At 36.6% G+C, this 20,252-nt stretch overlaps 4 protein-coding genes across 4 annotated transcripts; 3 read left to right on the top strand and 1 right to left on the bottom strand.

The window, feature by feature from the left end:
• Positions 1 to 2,431: 2,431 nt before the first annotated feature.
• Positions 2,432 to 3,793, top strand: LOC130504403 (protein JINGUBANG-like). The gene has a single exon (XM_056999025.1). The coding sequence runs from the start codon at positions 2,528 to 2,530 to the stop codon at positions 3,692 to 3,694; it is 1,167 nt and encodes a 388-aa protein (XP_056855005.1). The 5' UTR covers positions 2,432 to 2,527; the 3' UTR covers positions 3,695 to 3,793.
• A 2,201-nt stretch (positions 3,794 to 5,994) lies between these two features.
• LOC130504405 (uncharacterized) lies at positions 5,995 to 7,820 on the bottom strand. Its single transcript, XM_056999027.1, has 7 exons — positions 7,489 to 7,820; positions 7,220 to 7,403; positions 7,031 to 7,140; positions 6,835 to 6,913; positions 6,659 to 6,726; positions 6,510 to 6,576; positions 5,995 to 6,190 (listed from the first exon to the last, which is right to left on the bottom strand). Exons 1-7 carry the CDS (start codon positions 7,732 to 7,734, stop codon positions 6,078 to 6,080), a joined length of 867 nt encoding a protein of 288 aa, XP_056855007.1. The 5' UTR covers positions 7,735 to 7,820; the 3' UTR covers positions 5,995 to 6,077.
• A 7,609-nt stretch (positions 7,821 to 15,429) lies between these two features.
• On the top strand, positions 15,430 to 16,874 carry LOC108836129 (uncharacterized). The gene is made up of 3 exons (XM_018609329.2): positions 15,430 to 15,885; positions 15,975 to 16,074; positions 16,162 to 16,874. Exons 1-3 carry the CDS (start codon positions 15,443 to 15,445, stop codon positions 16,831 to 16,833), a joined length of 1,215 nt encoding a protein of 404 aa, XP_018464831.2. The 5' UTR covers positions 15,430 to 15,442; the 3' UTR covers positions 16,834 to 16,874.
• A 1,396-nt stretch (positions 16,875 to 18,270) lies between these two features.
• Positions 18,271 to 20,006, top strand: LOC130504404 (uncharacterized). The gene is made up of 5 exons (XM_056999026.1): positions 18,271 to 18,575; positions 18,687 to 18,806; positions 18,924 to 19,230; positions 19,332 to 19,544; positions 19,623 to 20,006. Exons 1-5 carry the CDS (start codon positions 18,271 to 18,273, stop codon positions 20,001 to 20,003), a joined length of 1,326 nt encoding a protein of 441 aa, XP_056855006.1. The 3' UTR covers positions 20,004 to 20,006.
• Positions 20,007 to 20,252: the final 246 nt, after the last annotated feature.

The following is a 20,252-nucleotide window of genomic DNA, read 5'->3' as shown; positions in this document are numbered from 1 at the left end:
TATTTTTCTCCTTACTATATTTGTTTTCGATTTATGTTTGTTTGTTATGTTCCTTGGATAATTGCTTTGATTCTTCTCGCTCAACGTCTCCCGTGTCTCTCTGATTTTCACTTCTTTTTTCTGAACCTTTTATACTTTCGTGTTCTTTTCAGATGGACGGATTTCTTGCGTCATAATTTTGTTATCATGGGATGGTGGATGCTTGTTATGACGATGGTTCTCTTTAAACCGTCGTCGGAGATCGCATCGGTGGACCCGATGACGGGTCTGGCTGCCCAGAATCTGATCCTTCATTTCCTCCTCCATTGGGGGAAAATATATAAATCTTGATGCAGCGTCTGATCCTAGTTAAAATTCTGAAGAGAAGGAGCAGGAAGACGGGGAGGGCTTTTTCGACCCATTGTTTCTCAACAATGATTTCTTGACAAAACTGGGCAAAAGCACAATTGTTCCCTCCGACCTCTTAATGATAGTCACTTCTACAGAGGAGAGGCCTTGGACGCCTCCTTTTGGATGGGTCTAGATGCATGATTCCTACTTCTCTCTATCAAGATTGTGGTTTCCTCTTCCTCGACTTCTCACTTCATATACTCAGGCTCGAGATATCACTAAGTTGCCTCCGGCGGCGTTTCAGAACATGGTTCTGGGCTAGTCCTTGGTGCCGAGGCTGGCATTGACGTTGATATTAGTTTTTCAAGTTAATATCTCAGCTGAACACAATTTTTGATGTGATTCTTTCTCCATGAGCATCAAGGAGCTTTGCCATTTTAGAATGGCAAGATGTCGAAGGCTTATAACTAGAAACCAAGGTACTTCTTTGTGTGAATTACACCGTCTTCAGTCAATTGTTGGGGTCAAAATTGGTTACGACGAATCAATGCTTGAAAGCTCTCGGGAAAGATTGTTCGAACTCTTACCAAACGATTCATGAGCAATGAAACGACCACATCACAGTTGGATGAACCTCACCTAACTCGTCATCAGGCGAGTTGGATCGACCATTTCCAACTCGCCTGATGTCGAGTTGGATCAGTTCCGACCAACTCGCCCATAGGCGACCAGCTTCTACCATAGGCATTAATATACAGATTGTCCAATTATTTTGACAAATGCCTGATGATACTGATGAAGATCATTTTTAATTTATAATGACTACATAAAAATAAATATTGTTAAGTAACCATTGTGTGAATATCCTAACCATGGTCATCAATTTGTTGAGGAGATAATATACTGTCATCCAGATTAATGCCACTTTCTTCTAAAATACGTCCTAAAATATTTCTTTGACAGTGAAAAAGAATGTGACAATGTTTATGCCACATTTGTATCTGAGTCTTGTCCAGCGAAATGTCAAGAGAGTGATTGGACATTTGCAAAAGATATATCTAGAAAGTTTCATGACGTTCTTCAAGTCACAGAGAGCAGATGGCAAAAGATACGTGTATACAGATCATATGAGTCTCATTACAGCTAAAATCTTACAACTACAATTTTTGTAGCAATAAAATTTCTACCTAAAGCAAAAAAATTTGCAACTTCAATTTACAGCAAAAAACTTAAAGATACAACATTTACAAGTCAGACCTTTTTTTTTTACAAGTCAGACAGACCTTAGGTTACTTTACATTGCAAAGTTTACTTGTTGTCCCAATTATATGCATTTCAAATTCTGAAGAGTTCAAGATGCAATCGTCACTTGTTATGAGAATAACTATTAACAATTTTTTTTGTAGTATTGCTTTAGCTTAATCATTAATATTTATAGTATAATTTCGTATAAACTTTGAAATCTAATATACATTTTACATTAAGATTCCAAAAATCCATTAAATAACATCGATATTAGTAATCATAATTTCAAATCTATACATAATATTTTCTGAAATAAATTCATCTAAATTTTTTATGTAGATCAATTGAAATATATGTTTTGAAGAAAATGAACTAAATCTCCATGAATAAATTATTAATATTATTTATTAATTATTTTATACTTTATAATTAATAGTTCTTTTCATCTTTACATTATTGATTTATGGAGTTTTTACTATCTGCTTATGTTAACACGTCTATGGTAAAATCATATACATATTGAAGTCTAAGAAAATATCACGTGTCACACAAGTCACAACGGTTGGAACACATCCCAACTCTAGCTAGTGATATAATACTACAAGGTCATACTTTTAACTTTTTCTCCACTTTTGTGACAAAGAGGTCTACCAAACAAGATTGTGCAAATATATAGAACATTTAAAATATATATATTGCATCCTACTCATCCTCCGGTCACATTATTCTTTTCGTTTTCGGTCAGATTTGCTCAAAATTGTAAAGCGTCCAAATTGATAATGATAAGTATTAAGAATAGTCCAAGTCTTGGAGCCAATTGTTGTTTCCACGACTACTTTCCCCCAACTGCATCCTTTCTATGCACCAATCCTTTTTTCCTCTCTATAAAAGCTCTACAAACTTTGGTAAGTTGTTTAATAAATCAATTAAAAAATTCAATTCATAAGAAACAATGATACGATGCCACGAAACACAAGAAGAAGGAGATTGGTCTCATGAAGATCATCAAATATCTATTTCGCAAGCACTTCATCAATGTATCGCTACTCTTGTTGGTAACACATCCTCTTACATTTCATCTCTAACCCTTGCAGGAAAGAGACTTTACACAGGCTCCAACGACGGAGTTGTAAGATTATGGAATGCAAGCACGTTGGAAACATTAGCCGAAGCGACAAGCAACGGCGATGTAATAACAGGAGAAAGAGGAGACGGAGGAGCAGTGAAGTCTTTGGTAATCTTGGCTGACAAACTCTTCACAGCACATCAAGATCAGAAGATACGTGTCTGGAAGATAAACGACGTCGTTGAAGGAGCAGAAGCTAGTAATAAAAAATACATGCATATAGCAACGATGCCAACGATGAGTGACCGTTTGGCAAAGTGTTTGATGCCTAACAACCAAGTCCAAATAAGGAGGCACAAGAAAGCCTCTTGGGTTCACCATGTAAACGCGGTTTCCGGTTTAGCCTTGTCAAGAGATGGAACACTACTTTATTCTGTCTCATGGGACCGGACGCTCAAGATCTGGCGAACCACAGATTTTAAATGCCTAGAGTCCATTACAGACGCCCACGACGATGCAATCAATGCTGTTGAACTGTCCGAGAATGGAGATATATACACGGGATCTTCTGACCGGAAAATTAAAGTGTGGAGGAAGAACCTCGATGAGGAGAAAAAGAAAAGGAAGAATCATTATTTGGTTGCAACATTGTCAGACCATGATTCGGGTATTAACGCGTTGGCATTAACCAGTTACAATCTTTTGTATTCGGGTGGATCTGACGGATCAATATTGGTGTGGGAAAGAAACGACGAAGGTGGAGACATTGCTGTTATTGGGGTGCTGAGAGGTCACATGGAGTCTGTTCTTTGCCTTGCTGTTGTTTCAGATATAGTCTGTAGTGGCTCTGCAGATAAGACAGTGAGGCTGTGGAAATGTTCTTCTACGGATTATTCGTGCTTAGCTGTGCTGGAGGGGCATGGAGGACCGGTTAAATGCTTAACTGGAGCCATTCGTGATTCCGGTACACAATCTGAGGCTTCTTATCACATTTACAGTGGAGGACTTGACTCTCAAGTTAAGGTTTGGCAGATTTTGGTACCAACCTTGTAAAAAAGTTTTTAAATAAATTAAGTTGGATGGGATACAAAATATGTGTCTTTTTTTAGTAATTTGTTTCCTCTGTTGATATATGTTGATCCGATTTCTTGATGAGCTTATGTTTTGGGATACTAGATGGATGAGTGTGGAATTGTGAGATGAGCATGTTAAATTGAATAAAAGAAGAGAGCTTCTATTACATAAACTCGGGTTGACTGCGAGTCTCCTGTTTCTATTACATAACAATTCAATTCCTAACAATTTGGTCTCGACAGAATCTAATCGAACCAAGTAGGTATAAAATCTTTGCTAAAGTAATTTATTATATTGGTGCAATAGCATATAAAATATGCAAAAGTGGACAACTAGCTTGTCTTTTCGGTATTGTTTATATCGACACTAATTAAGGGAAAATGCATAACTTCATGGCATTTGCTTTCCACAAAAGTAGGGTTTACATGTTAATTATCTCTTAGAGCATCAACACTGGTTACAATTCTATAATAGTCTCCCACAAATATTAACAATGATATATAAATATATTGTAATTAAAATTAATCTGTAAAAACATAGATTAAATAATACAATGACACTTGTAATCAAAAACTCTCAATTTTATTGCAGAGTACTTTTGCAAAGGGACGTTTCTAGCTAATTCTCCAACAATTCTTCTCTCTTGTGCTATTTGTATTTGCTTAATTATTTAGTTCTGCAGAAACTCTTGGAGATACCATCCGTTGCAGATGGCTTTATTTGCTCCAGTTGTATCATGTACACAATACTGAAACAGTAGATTTAAAAAGAATATAGGTTTTGCTCTAGCCTCTATAGATCTTTATTAAAATAACAAACTTAGATAGAAAGGTAATACTCTCTGTTTCTTTCCGAATAAATGTCACTTTGATATTTTTACACAAAATTAAGAAAATGACGAAAATATATGTATGTTGTTATTAATTACATATTTCTGACCAACAGTATTTGAAATAAATAAAATTATTTATTGGAACCAATGCAGTTTACAATTAATTTTCAGCTTAAAATAAATATAATTTACATTGAAATTATAAAGTAATACTTTTTATGTAACAATAAAAAGATGTTATAATAACATTTATTGTGAAATAGAGAGAGTATTTCATGAATAGTATTGATTTTGTGCTGGGAAATAAAAGGAAAGTAAAAGCATTTACAATATCAAAATCAAAATATTTATAGATTAATATCATAGGGATGCAAGAGGAGACTTGCACGATCGCATTCGCAACTCCCCAAATTGTTTACATCAATGCTCATATAAAACAGCACACATATAGAAGCTCTTTAGATGGTTTTTCCTTGTCAAAGACTCAACAGTACAAAACAAAACAAAACATCATAGAAACCATTCGGACAACCAAAATTGTTTACATCTCTATTAAAATATACTTTTTTGTGTAATCGATAAATTTAGTGCGGATTTGTCAGCACGGAATGCCCATTGATCAATATATTGTGTCTCTTTTATGAGCACTCGTGTTCTTTATGGTAATGTATTGGTTTAATCAATAAATAAAGTTCGTTTTACGTAACGAAGTTGGATTTTATGTCAGACACCTAACTTTCAATACCCAATCCTATCCACTAAAAAGACAAAAAGGTTTATTGAACGAGAGAGTAAATAATTACGAGCAAGGAAACGAACACAAAGAAGCAACAAAAGCACATGTCTACATAGTGGGGATTTGATGTCATACAATATGTATACTATTCTCATTTGGTCCAACATTGTGGGATCTTTTAATATTCTCCAAATTTTGACGTAATTAAATAAACTAGACATGGTTTAGTTAGGTATACAAGTCATATTGCCCAATGTCTTTTTCAATATCATTGTTTCTCATATTATAATAGGTAATATGCCCTTTTACTTCCAGTTGCATAAACATTATAAAGCTGAGCAGTCACAAAGAGATGAGAGATGTGAATGATTTTCTGCCTTTTGATTTGGACTTAGCAATAACATGTTCCTACGCCTCAAATTCACAACACAATATATAACTACAATTCTATAGGTTAACAGATTCGGTATTTTATGTGATTTTATGTTATATTATAGGTCATGGTCCCATGTGCATGTGACAAACTAGTTTTTCTACTAATGCTTGGTCACCTCTGTTGTAACAGGAAATCTGGAGTGAGCTCTCAGTTTTTCCATCAATTAGGATGCTCGAACAAATGGCATCATTGTAGATAGAACTAACGTAAAAGAATCAATACTAGTATTTCAAGAAAAGAATATGCTTTGTCATTCAGAGGCCATGTCTACATAACTGAAACTCCAAAGGAAGTTTTATAAATATTGCTTTTCAAATTGTTTACAAATCAAGGTTAAAAGAAAGTGATGAGACATCTTTTACAAGGGTAATTTAGAAGGAGTACCTGCTTCACGGGGATACTTTTGTGGGGTGGAATGATCTTTGCGACATACAACAGTTGTTCGTTGTCCATATGGGCTATGTGAATCCACTACATAGTCACAGAGATAAATCATTCCAAACAAGCAGATATACAAAAAAAAAATATTGATCTATAAAAGATATAAAATAATATATATCCATAATTATGTTGAAAGTTCTCCTGGTAGTACCAAAATCATATCACAATGCTAAGTTCATGTCTCCTAAAACACTTTGTTTCTACTAATTCATCCCAAATCTTATAATCGCCACATTAATTTCTATTTAAACGGGAATCATTAGGCTAACATTAAGAGTACAAGTTCGAAGAACTTTATCAGCGTTGTGAGTTGTGAGCATATATATATAGGCCACAAAAGAAAACACACCTGGACTAATTTGTAATATGGAGCCACCCAACATGCGAACCGCATTTTCTGCATTTTTAACTTCCTCCTGTTTATAAATTATTCATGAAGAATTTAGGTTCTAAGGAAATCAATCTACAACGGAAAACACTTAATGAGAAAAGTCTTACCTTAGGGTCATGACCCTTAGCAGCTACAAACAATCCACCAATCCGAACCAGAGGAAGACAATATTCAGCTGAAAATTTATAACAAAAAACAAACAACTCAAAACAACTTTGGTCAATTAAATAAGCAGCTATGTTTGTAGCATTATTCTACTTGAAAAATTGTGAAAAAACGGTACCTAAGACTCTCATCTCCGCGACAGCTCTTGCAATAGCCACATCAAACTTCTCTCTGTACATAACATCGTGCCCACAACTCTGTTCTACATCAAAAGTTGGTCAATATAATTCATAATCCACCTTACTAGCTATTGTGTCACAAAAGAGTAATAAAAAAAAGAGGCACAGCTGTTGGGTGAGAGATCAAAACTATACCTCTGCTCTGCCCCTAACGATTTTAACATTTGATAGCCCAGTGACAGTAACGACGTGCTCCAAGAAAACACAACGCTTATTTAGAGACTCCAGTAGAGTAACTCTCCAATCTGGATACAAAGAAGTTGGCTTTTTTCAATAAATCAAGAAAATACAACATAACCATGGTTTGAGCATAATAAAGAGCACCTGGACAAGCAATTGCTAGAACCAACCCAGGAAGACCTGCACCACTTCCAACATCAATTAAACTGATTTGGTCACTGGACTGCAAGTTGTAACAAGTCCTTATAGGAGGCAATATCGCAAGAGAATCTTCAATATGCCTCTCCATGACTTCATCAGCTTCTTTCGTTGCCGTGAGATTCATTTTCTGTACATTTCACAAAACCAATTCAAATCTTTACTCCCAAATTGAAATAGAGACAAAACCCAACAAGTTAATTCCAGCAAAAGACCTGGTTCCATTGGAGAAGGGTATCGACGTAGAGATGAATTTGGTTCTGTTGGGTGGGATTGAGGCTTTTAAAACATGATGTTGTCGTGCTTACGGCGGCGACATCGACGCGGGTGTCGGAGTGAAATCTAGTGCGAAGAAATGTGCGCGATTTTGCGCCTTGAAAGTGTTTGTTAAAATGTCTCAGAGAATGAACATGTGACACGCATGGGCTCGTTATTACACTCTTCCAGGGAAAGCAATGCATTTTTTTTTTGGGTGTTCTCCGACAAACTTGCGGGATGGATAACTTATGAATCGATTTGAAATCCAATTGGGAATTTGATGGAAAATTAATTGAAAAAGAGTCATTTACTTGAACATTTTTAGGGTTTTTTTTTTAAATTACAGTTTGTTATAGACTATTTCCCTTTCATATACAGATAAAAAAAATAAGTGAGAATTGAAAAAAATGAACACTTTAATCTTTTGTTTGTCACAATAGGATTTATGATATTTTTGGTAATTCTAGATATATTTTACCACTCATTTATGGGAAAATAGTAAACTGAATTTTAAAAATACAAAAAATATGAAAGCTATTGGAAATATAAACATGACAATATATATGTTTAATTTCTTTAAAAAACAATTGGAATCATATTTTATTTAATCTTCTATCTACAATTTTAATACACATATTTTTGTAATCTACTTAGTCTATAAATCAAATTCTAAGTTTTAAACATAGATATATCAAAGATATATAACGTAAACTAACATTTCTTGTATATTCTAACAAAGCTAGAATCGGTTACGTTATAATCAAGAAATATGTCTTCAGTCTATCTACAGCTTGATAATGCCATGTAGCTCAACTCAATGATATAGCTCGGCTACATTACATGCCATAAATGTTCTGCCTTTTACTTTATCTGACGCCTAAAGGAAGAATACATTTTCACCTACTATATAGTGTTCTGCGTAGATAGTATACATATTCTAGGCAAATCATGAAAATATGGAAACTTCCATATTCGGTTAAAGAAGTTTCCTAAATCTAAACTAAATCTACCATAAATCTCTCAAGAAACATTTTGTCCAGGTTCATCTCCTTCTCCTCCCATGATCTTTTTCTCTTAGTTTGTATTTCTCTCTTCTTCATTCAAAAAATCATCTATTCTCTCTATCAATACAAAATCGTTTTAATCTATGTTAAATCTGGTGAATAGGTGTCTAATTGCAGTGAAGAGTGGAGTTTCGTGGTAGACAAAGCAAGGCGTGGTTGAATGGTAATTTGGTATTTTCTAAACAGAAAAACGAGAAATACTTGTGCCAAACATTGAGGATCACTAACATTGTTCCTGATGAACCACACAATTGCTAAAATCTAGCCTTTGTTGGAAACAACAAAACAGTGGTTTTTTTCTTCTGGAAGGCACTAGTGGAAGAAGCAAAGAATAGATGCTGGAAAGAATAAACAGTGTTTTTAACTCCTGCAGCAGGTTTTACCAATGTGACGCTTAGATCCACAAGAAACAGCCTCTAGAGTCTTCACTTTGCAACAAATCTCTATCTTCTTCTTCACTTGCAACTAAGATAACATCAGCTTACTAGGACTTGAGCATCAGCGGTTGCTTTGGCTAAGAACTTTCACCATCTCTCGCTCTTTTCCCAATACATTGACCAAAATAGAAGACCATTCTTCCTTCAAACTTCCAAAGAGACTTGCATTGTCCTTGGTTCTTTATCAGCAAGCCCTTCTCTTTCACTTCTAACTCTGTGTTTCCACAACAAGCCAACTTGAGATCACAACTTACACCAGCTTCATCAATGTCCAAACATGCCTTCTCATGGGATCCCGAGGAGGAGCAATCGGAACCATCTGTCTCTTCCTCACACGCCAGAGTTATTTCTCTAGTTTGTTTCTCATCACCACAACAAACCAACTTAAGATCACCAGCTTCGATTTCTAGTCATGTCTTCTCCTGGTAATGGTGTAAAAAATGGAACGGGTCAAAAATTAGGTTTTCAAAATCAAATCAACACATACGTAGGATTCTGATGAAACTGATAAAGGAGTACATAATTGAGAAGATGACGAAGATAAAAACGAGGATTAAGATACAAAGAACAGAGAAGAAGAAACAGAGAAGAAGATAGAGAAAACAGAGACCACAAACACTTAACCGTGTGAAGAAGAAGAAAAACTTGAGATCACCATTGAAGAGGAGAACTAAGATCGAGGGAGAAGACGATATAACGTAATTAGGTTTATGTCTCTTATCTCCCTTATCTATTTTACCCTCTGTACGTTAAAATTGTATTAAGAAAACAAATTAAACCATTTAAAAAAAAAAACAAATTAAACTATTATATTTTTAAGAGAGATGAAAAAGATAGGGGAAATTTCACATATACACTTTTCTTGGTACCACAATTCAACTATACCACTAATCAGATGACATTTTCAAAAATACCACATTCATTAATAGGTAAAAGACTAAATTAGCCTTACCTTATCTTCTTTAACCATCGTCTTCTCTCTCATGAGTATCCGTCGGCGACGAGATCGAGCGTCTTATTTCTCACAATTAGCTCCTCGCGTAATCATCCGGCGATGAAATCGTCTCTCTCTCACGTAGCCAGCAACTCAATCACGTCTGTTCGGGAGAATTGAGATTCAAAGCCTCAAACATGTCAGCTCCTCTACAAGATTCCCAGTCTGTATATTTCTAATTGTGTATTTTTATTGTTTGTTTCAAGTAATTTTTTTTTTATTTTGGTCTTTATGTTATAAGAAAATCAAAGAAAGTTGGTTTACACTTGTATTTGAACAGATCGATCTAAGAGAAAGAGTTTCTATAATGAACATTGAGTTTTTGAAAAATTATAACCCCTTATAAATCTGGGTTTCTAGTAATTTTTGGATTTTATTCCTTTTGTTCTCCAAAATCAAAGAAGGTTGATATAGGCTTGCCATTTGAATAGTTCTGGTTAAAAGAAAGTTTTTTTTCCAATGGTGGACACTGCATTTTTAGAAATTATAACCCCTTATAAATCAAGGTCATATGTATTGGTATGTATATGTTTGTGTATACTCTTATTTGTATAAAGCTTTGTAAATTTGAAGTGCTTATGGATATGTCGCTTTACTTGTATGTTTCGGTAGGTGCTGTATAAGAATACTATGGTATAGTGATGTCTTAAATTACTAATAAATAAAAGAATCTTTGGTTGTATGCATATAGTTTTGGTTTATCAATAGATACCATTGTCAGGTTCTTGAAACTTAAAAGCTTACTTTTCTTTTGTTCCTTGGTTGATTTGTTATGATGACGAAGAACCTGCTTGTTGCGCTCATCACATATGTCAAACCTGAAAAGCTATGAGATGTAATGTCAGGATATGGATGATAAGACTTTCTTCTATCTGCATCAATCCAGTTAATCAAGGATCAAAATGTTGTAAGCTTTTAACACTTGCATTTCTTTTTTGTTAATGGTTTCTTTGCTACAGGTTCTTTGTGCTTCAAATGACGACCACTCAGTGGTGGAACCATTGCCACCACCTGCTGGAGCTAAACCAGGAGAGTTTGTTTCATTTTCAGGGCATATAATATAATGTAAATTGGTTTAACACCAAACCCCTTTTGATTGCTTTGGGTACATGCTTTGTAACATCACTTACTTAAGAACCCTTGTCTTAATATTTACATAGAGTCGAAGGAAAGCCAGAAGAACCCTTACTTTCTAAATGTTTATAACTAATTTATAAACCTTTATAAAATGATTTATAAATGATTATAACTGAATTCTAAACTCTAATAAATGATTTATAAATATTTATGAACTCTTATACATGATTTAGAAGTCTTTAAAATATTAATATAACCTTATAAAAATAACTTATAAACTTATAAAAATATTAATATAACAAAAATGTGAACTCTCAATTAGGTACTCCCTAATGTCAGAAAGTCAAATACTACAAATTTAACCTCTGATCTCACAACAAGAATATCTTGAAACTGCTTTGTAGCTTCCATAAGTTTTGTTTTCAAGTCATCACAAAATGTTTAAAATGTTTATAATGGTTTATAAGAATATATAAAGGGTTTAAAAAATCACTTACAGGTGTTTATAAATATTTTATACAGAATTTATAAGGGTTTATAAAGTTTATAAAGGGTTTATATAAGTTTATATAAGATTTTTTTTTTTTTTTGTCATCAAACACACAGACTCATATAGACTCTGCACACCAAACTGGGAGCTCAGCATCCATGTGAACGACGAAAGACGATTGTTGTCTGGCACTACGTGCTAAACGGTCCGCCTTTGAATTCTCCGTACGTGGTACATGAATGAGCTGTGAACTCTGGAAACTGGCTTGTAAATTCTTAATATCCTCCAGATAACTTGCGAACGCTGGCCACTCTTCTGGTTCCGAAACCATCTTCACCAACTGAGAACAATCCGTTGCAAATGTAACCTGAAATTGTCGTAAATTTTTCATACACTCTATTGCCCAAATTAAAGCCTCCACCTCCGAGTGAAGGGGAGAAATACTGGCCCGAACATTTCGTGCCCCCATCAGTCCCTCAAAACCTTCCAAAGTGCTATACCAACCTTGACCTGAGAAAGAGTCCTTATCCTTCCATGAGCCATCCGTAAAACACCATCTCCCTGGAATTGTGATAGGTTGATGTACTTGTGATGGTAAAGTTCGTCTTACATCCAGTTCCTGTGCTGCCGCCCACATAGTTGATTCCGTTTCAGCCAACTTTAGGGTATCCATTGCATCCACGTCCAAGTTACTAAATACCTTGTTATTTCGCGCCTTCCAAATGTACCAAAGTACCCATACAAATAGATGATCTTCCATCTTTGGTAAAACACGCCAGAACAAATGGTCCATATTAGTGAACAGTGCTCCCGAAGGAAAGACATCTGGATTTGTTGGTATCTTTGATAGCGCCCATACTTGCCTTGCTGGAGGACACTCAAAGAACACATGGTTCATGGATTCCTCAGCATGCCCACATCTGTCACAAGCAATCTCTCCTTGCATCCCTCTTGTTGTGAGATTCTTTTTTTACCGAAATACACCCTGATACAATCTGCCATAAAAAATGCTTCATTTTTGGTGGACACTTTAGATGCCAACAATAAGCTTTCAAAATATCTACTGTGGGACCATAGAAAACTATTTGGTTTCCTTTGTCCGGGTATCACTACAAGAAAACACGGGCTTAGCGACGAAAGTTAGCGACGAAATAATTTCCTCGTAAAATTACGAGGCCTTTACGAGGAAGTTACGTGAAAAGACAATAAACACGTTATTTCGTCGTTAATTAACGACGGAAGAGTTTCGTCGTAAACCAAACGTAAAGGAACGTCGTTTTTACGAGGAAACAACATTTCGTCATAATGAACACGTAATAATTAACGTGTTATTAACGAGGAAAATATTTACGTGGTTTTTGCGAGTGTCACCTAATTTTAGGTGACACACGTTTTTTATCTTGTCTAACTACCCATATTTCGTCGTTAATTCGTAGTAAAATCTCACCTACCAATTTCGAATTTTCCTATAAATATGTCATTTGAGGAACATTTGAAACACACCACATGCAAAAGAAAAAAAAATCTAAAAACGTGAAAAAAAAATGTCTGGTGATGGAAATTATTTAGAGTTGCGGAGATGGATGTACATGCATAGAGATGCTAACGGGAGAGTGACGAAAGAGTATTTGGAAGGACTAGAGACATTTATGCATCAAGCAGATTCTACACCGCTCGCCCAAGAAAGCGGTAAGATGTTTTGTCCTTGTCGAAAATGCAACAACTCAAAACTGGCAACTCGTGAAAATGTTTGGAAGCATTTAATAAATAGAGGTTTCATGCCAAATTACTATATCTGGTTTCAACATGGAGAAGGTTATAATTATGAGAATGAAGCTAGTAGTAGTAATAGCAATTTTCAGAATGAACCGGTTGATCATTTGCATAATCAACATAGATACCATCAGGAGGAGCAGATGGTAGATAATTATGATAGGGTTCATGATATGGTAGCTGATGCATTTGTTGCTCATGATGATGATGAAGTTGAAGAACCTAACATAGATGCAAAAAAGTTTTATGAAATGTTAGATGCTGCGAATCAGCCACTTTACAGTGGTTGTAGAGAAGGTCTCTCTAAATTGTCGTTGGCTGCTAGAATGATGAGTATTAAAACTGATCATAATCTACCTGAAAGTTGCATGAATGCATGGACAGACTTGTTTAAAGAGTATTTGCCGGAAGACAATGTCTCTGCTGATTCTTATTATGAGATTCAGAAACTAGTTTATAGTCTGGGGTTGCCTTCTGAGATGATAGACGTTTGCATCGACAACTGCATGCTCTACTGGGGAGATGATGAGAAGTTAGAAGAGTGTCGATTCTGCAAGAAGCCACGATTCAAACCGCAAGGACGAGGACGTAATAGGGTACCGTACCAAAGGATGTGGTACCTACCAATTACCGACAGATTGAAAAGATTGTACCAATCTGAGGAGACTGCTGGAAAAATGAGATGGCATGCCGAGCATACTCAGACGGATGGTGAGATGACTCATCCATCAGATGCAAGAGCTTGGAAACATTTTAACAAAATATATCCACAATTCTCTAGCAATAGCCGAAATGTGTATATGGGATTATGCACGGACGGATTTAGTCCCTTCGGTATGTCAGGGAGACAATATTCATTGTGGCCAGTCTTTATGACGCCATACAACCTGCCTCCAGATATGTGCATGCAACGGGAGTTTCTGTTCTTGACCATATTAATACCTGGTCCGAACCATCCAAAAAGGTCTCTGGATGTCTTTCTACAGCCACTGATAAAAGAGTTGAAAGATTTGTGGTCAACAGGGGTGAGGACGTACGACTGCTCAACGAAGACAAATTTTACGATGCGAGCGATGCTTTTGTGGACCATAAGTGACTTTCCTGCTTATGGGATGTTGTCTGGGTGGACTACACATGGGAGATTATCTTGTCCATATTGTAATGGAACGACAGATGCATTTCAGCTGAAGAACGGTAGGAAGACAAGTTGGTTCGATTGTCACCGGCGATTTCTTCCCATTAATCATCCTTATCGAAGAAACAGGAAATTGTTTAGGCAGAAAAGGGTTGTGAGAGACACTCCTCCTCCGTATTTAACTGGAGAACAAATTGAACAGCAAATCGATTACTACGGAGCTCAAGAAACAGTTCGTTGTGGTGGTAATTGGCATGTTCCCGGTAATATGCCTGATTATTATGGAGTTCAGCACAACTGGCATAAGAAGAGTATATTTTGGGAGTTGCCGTATTGGAAGGATCTTCTTTTGCGCCACAACCTAGATGTGATGCATATTGAGAAGAATTTTTTTGAGAACATCATGAATACAATATTGAATGTTCCAGGGAAGACAAAAGACAATCAAAAATCGAGGTTGGACTTGCCTGATATTTGCTCAAGACCCGAGTTACATATAAAAAGCAATGGACAAGTTCCTGTACCGGTATTCAGATTGTCTTCAGAACAAAAGTCGGTCTTGTTCAACTGGGTTGCATCAGCAGTGAAGTTTCCTGATGGGTATGTTTCAAACCTCTCTAGATGTGTTGAAAAGGGCCAAAAGTTCTCCGGGATGAAGAGTCATGATTGTCATGTCTTTATGCAAAGACTACTTCCCTTTGCATTTGCGGAGCTACTTCCAACAAAAGTACATGAAGCACTTGCAGGTAATATATTATTACTCACACTAATTTATTTTTTAATTTATTTTTCAAAAATATGCACTAATAATTTGCTTAATTTTTTTTGGAATATACAAAGCCATTGGAGCATTTTTTAGGGACTTGAGCACTCGCACTCTTAAAGAGGATGTCGTAGAACAACTTCACGAGAACATTCCAATCTTATTGTGCAACTTGGAGATGATATTTCCTCCCTCATTTTTTGACGTCATGGAGCATTTAGCTGTCCACCTCCCGTATGAGGCATTGCTTCGAGGACCAGTACATTATGGATGGATGTATCAGTATGAGCGGGCCATGAAATATTTGAAGGGAAAGGCAAAAAACCTCGCAAAGGTTGAAGGTTCTATAATTGCTGGAAGTTTGACGGAAGAAACATCTCACTTCACATCGTACTACTTTGCACCTAATGTACGGACCCGACAAAGAGCTCCAAGAAGATATGATGATGGTGGTGTTGCCCCAACATATGCAGTTGCTGGTGTTCCGGATATCTTTAGCCAGATTGGGCGAATGGGTGGGAAAACGAAAGAGGTTTGGTGGTCGAGTGATGAAGACGCCCATAGTGCACACACTTACATTCTACTTAATTGTGAGGATCCATTTATGCGCTATTTTGAAAGGTAACATATATGGAAAGTTCTAAACTAATTGTAATTAAAATATATTTTTCAAATGATGATATAACTAATAAAATATGTGCATTTTACAGCCTATTTGTTAGTCAAGTCCAAGAAGCTATCCCAGGTATATCCACAAGTGAGGTAGATAAAAGGAAAGATCGACACTTTATTAAATGGTTGAAGAGTCAGGTATTTACTCCAATCCGATATTTGTTTCGTCCACGGGGTGTAACGAAAGACGTTTGTTTCAATGTTCTCTTTAATTTAATTTTGCAGGTTGAATATGAGGATCCAGATTATCCCATATGGTTTCACGAATTAGTTCAGGGTCCACTTGCAAAGGTCACCACATCACCAATGTATTTCTCACGAGGCTTTACTTTTCATACGTACGAGTATGGTAAACACCGGGCGACCAGCAATTATGGAATTTGTGTGAAAGGCGAAACCGATTTCTACGGGATCTTGCAGGAGATTATTGAAGTGGAATTCCCTGGGTTATTGAAGCTGAAATGCGTCATATTCAAATGTGACTGGTTCGACCCCGTGGTCAACAGAGGTGTTCGATTTAACAAATTCGGTGTAGTTGCTGTCAATGGTGGACGGAGGTACAACAAATTCGAGCCTTTCATATTAGCTTCGCAAGCAGACCAAGTTAGCTTCCTACCATACCCGAGGTTGCGAGAATCTGGAATAAGTTGGTTAGCTGTTATCAAAGTTACACCCCGTGGACGAATAATCGGTGGAGAAGAACCACCTTTGCAAGAAGAACACATCAATGAAGTCGAAGAACCTGAACAACAAATGGAAGACATCCTACTCATTGATCCGCATAATCATGAGTATGAAGATCTTCCCGACGATACCACTGACGATGCTGTTGAGGACGAGTTTAATGAAAGTGATGATGTTTCTAGTGTTGAAGAGAATGATGATGTATCTGAATGATGATGTAATTTTTTAAAAATATTATTTATTTTCAGACTTGATTAATGCATTTGGGGTTTAGGGTATGGGGTTTGGTGTTTGAGATTGAGTTATAAGTTAAAGGATGTTTGAGGTTTGGTGTTTGTGGTTTACATTTTTAGGGATTTTAAGGTTATCGACGTTAATTCCTCGTAAAGAATAACACGGGCCTTGCAAAATCCACGTAAGCTGATTTCGTCGTAAAGCACACGTTAAAAATAAACACGGGCCTTGCAAATTCCACGTAAGCGTGCGTGGTTCTTACGACGAAATCAGCTTACGTGGAAATAACAAGCCTTTTAGCTGTTTCGTCGTAAAGACCTCGTTTATTTACGTTGATTTAACGAGTTTCGTGTTTAAATCCCTAAAACTCTAAACCCCAAACCCCAAACCTCAATCTATATATGTTTTCACTTAGCAGACACAATAAACCTGTATAATTAACATTGTATGATTAAAAAAATTAAGAATTTAAAACATCAAACCCAAAATTAACCAAAACTTCCTTAACTTATAAGTGAATCATATATAAGGTTTACATTGCTAAACTCAATTCACTCAAGAAGACTTAATAAACATGCATATTTAAAATTTCTTGATTAAATTAACTTAACACATATAGATGTTACTAGTAATGGGATAGGGGTTTAGGGATTTACGGATTTAGGGTAAAGGGTTAGGGGTTTAGGGATTTACAAAATAACCTCGTTAAAAACTCGTAATTAACGTGTCCTTTACGACGAAAAAAGAAACTATCCTTGCTAATTCCACGTAAGCTTGCGAGGTCTTTACGACGAAACTTGCTTACGTGGAATTAGCAAGGATTGTTTCTTTTTTCGTCGTAATAACCACGCTTGTTTACGAGGAATTAACATGTTTTTATGAAATCCCTATACCCTAAACCCCAAACCTCAATCTATATATATACGGTTTCGATTCACTTAAAAAATAAATTAAACCTATATAATTAAAATTTCATGATTAAGAAAATAATAAAAATTAGGAATTTGAGGTTTAGGGTTTAGGGAATGTAAAAAACAAATGCTAAATCCACGGTTTCGTCGTAATATCCACGTGAACAAAAAACACGGGCCTTGCAGTTTCGTCGTAAAGTTAAAAAGACGGGCCTTGCAAAATCGTCGTAAATAATGACACGGGCCTTGCTGTTTCGTCGTAAATTTACGAGGACTTTACGTCCCTATGTAATCTTATATATACCCGCGAGAACCAGCCACTTCATTTCGTCCCAATTTCCTCTCCTACACCTCCCAAGGTTCTCTCTAATCTCTCTCTAGAATTAGGTGGTTTAGTTTAGTGAATTTAGATAGGTTTATAGTTGATTAGGTGGTTAGTGTAGAGAATTTTGATTAGTTTGATTTCTTCTACTTGTTTTTTCTAACAATCTGAATTTTTTTTCAGATGGTTAGAAAGAACAAGCAGAAGAAAACCCCCCACTACAGTCAGATGTTCTGTGGTGATCCTGCTGCTGGATCATCATCTTCAGCTCCCGGTTCCTCCATTCCGGAGATTGTCCCGGAGTCTCAGTCACAGCCACCACCGGTTCCTCCATCTGGTGCACCACCCCACCTGCTGCACCTCAGGCGGTTCCAGATCCGGTTGCACCCGGATACATTCATCCGGAGTTGCGGGTGCCGCCGACCGCTCCTTTTGCTCGGTACACGGTTGAGGATCTTCTCGCTCAACCAGGCCGAGCCGGTTTACCGGTTTTAGACCCCGACCGACCAGAGGGGACTCGGTGGTACGTAATTTTTTTTATTTAAATATTTTTAAAATTATTAATATTTTTTTTAATATTTTAACTTTGTTTTTTTCAGGTTTGGGGTCGACAATTCTGTCGCTACGAGCGTATCCGATATCATCAAAGGATACTTCTCAGAGGCTCACCCAAACTGGAAAAAGACGCCGCACCACGTTAGAAACACGTGGTTCAAGATGTTTGCTGTAAGTTTTTTAAAATAATTATTTTATGTTTAATTTTTATTATTAACTTTTATTTCGTTAATAGTTTTTAACTAATTATTAATTTTTTTGGGTTTAAAAATGCAGCAAAGATACCATTGGTCCATCGGGGTTCATGAGGACGTGAAACGGGAGTTCACCGCAAAGGCGAAGAAGCGGTTGTTGGACACCGTAGGCAACTGGAAGGAGGACTGGATCTACAAGGGTTACAAGGACGGGCAACCCGCTGAGCTGACCAAGGATGTCTACGATGGTCTCATCCGTTACTGGGAGCTGCCATCATCCATTGCGATCTCCAACTCCTGCTCCGCCTCTCGTAACACCAAAGACGAGCACGGCAACGGCCCGATGCTTCACTGTACGGGTCAAAAACCCCATGCCCGTGTCCGCTTGGAAATGGTAATTAATTTCTAATTTTTTTCATATTAAATATTTTAATAATTAATATGTACTTATATATGTATATTGATTCTAACTTTTTAAATTTTAAATATTTTCAGGCCAAAGAGACGGGACAACTCCCGTCTCTTAAAGAGCTTTACGAGAGGACCCACAAGACCAAGGCGGGGGTATTTGTGGATCCGAGGTCCGAGCAAATCTACAACGATGTCGTTGCTCGGATTGAAGACCGCCAAACCCAGCTGACCCAGCAATCTCCCGATGGAATACCGGTCGTATTATCCACTCAAGAAGTGGATCAGATTTACGAGGAGGTAAAAATTTTACCTTTTAATCTACTTTTAATCTATTTTTTAAAATTATTAACATTAAACTTTATTTTTTCTTTGTAGGTCGTCCCTAAGAAAAAGGGACGTACGTTGGGAATCGGTTCCGTCAACGATGTCCCAAGAGCGACATCGTCTTATGGTCAGAGACGAGCCGACGAAGTCACTGAGCTGCGTTCGGAGTTACACTCGACGCGGACTCAGTTGGCGTCGACGCAGACGGAGTTGGAGTCTACGCGCCAATCATTCCAAGCTCGTATGGGTGGAGTGGAGGGGTTTCTGGAAGTTATATCTTCTGGAAATCCCCAATGGGAGGAGTTGTTGGCGGATATGCGACGACGGAACCCGGTTCCCGAGCCTTCTCGTACTCAGCAGCAAGAGGAGGAACTACAGAGGAGGAGTGAAGACCTCTACCGGGAAACGATCCACCGCCCCGGCCCGACTTAGTTTTTTTTTTCTATGTATTAATATTAAAATTCTAAACTTTTATTTATATAATATTTTCGGTTTTAATTTATTCCAAATTTTTAATATTTTCGCATTAGTAATTATTTATATTTCTAATATTTTTGAAATAATTATTTTCTATAATATTAAAATTTAAATTTAAAAAATAAATTAGTTATAAAAATCGAAGCAAATTCCTCGTTAACTCACGAGGAATTGACGAGTAAGTGGACGTGTAAAGAACGACGA

Source organism: Raphanus sativus, unplaced genomic scaffold, assembly GCF_000801105.2.
Source record: "Raphanus sativus cultivar WK10039 unplaced genomic scaffold, ASM80110v3 Scaffold1549, whole genome shotgun sequence".
Lineage (NCBI taxonomy): Eukaryota > Viridiplantae > Streptophyta > Magnoliopsida > Brassicales > Brassicaceae > Raphanus > Raphanus sativus.
Note: the sequence above shows the minus strand (reverse complement) of the source record. Positions and strands in the feature narration are given on the sequence as shown.

Coding starts and splice junctions, on each gene's coding strand:
- LOC130504405 (XM_056999027.1), bottom strand. CDS start 7,734: ATGCATTGCTTTCCCTGGAAGAGTGTAATAACGAGCCCATGCGTGTCA. Junction 6,914..7,030: donor TCGTTAGGGGCAGAGCAGAG/GTATAGTTTTGA, acceptor GATGTAGAACAG/AGTTGTGGGCACGATGTTAT. Junction 6,191..6,509: donor CATATTACAAATTAGTCCAG/GTGTGTTTTCTT, acceptor GTGACTATGTAG/TGGATTCACATAGCCCATAT.
- LOC130504403 (XM_056999025.1), top strand. CDS start 2,528: ATGATACGATGCCACGAAACACAAGAAGAAGGAGATTGGTCTCATGAA.
- LOC108836129 (XM_018609329.2), top strand. CDS start 15,443: ATGATATTTCCTCCCTCATTTTTTGACGTCATGGAGCATTTAGCTGTC. Junction 15,886..15,974: donor TTTATGCGCTATTTTGAAAG/GTAACATATATG, acceptor TGCATTTTACAG/CCTATTTGTTAGTCAAGTCC. Junction 16,075..16,161: donor TTAAATGGTTGAAGAGTCAG/GTATTTACTCCA, acceptor TTAATTTTGCAG/GTTGAATATGAGGATCCAGA.
- LOC130504404 (XM_056999026.1), top strand. CDS start 18,271: ATGGTTAGAAAGAACAAGCAGAAGAAAACCCCCCACTACAGTCAGATG. Junction 18,576..18,686: donor CAGGCCGAGCCGGTTTACCG/GTTTTAGACCCC, acceptor TGTTTTTTTCAG/GTTTGGGGTCGACAATTCTG. Junction 18,807..18,923: donor AGAAACACGTGGTTCAAGAT/GTTTGCTGTAAG, acceptor AATGCAGCAAAG/ATACCATTGGTCCATCGGGG.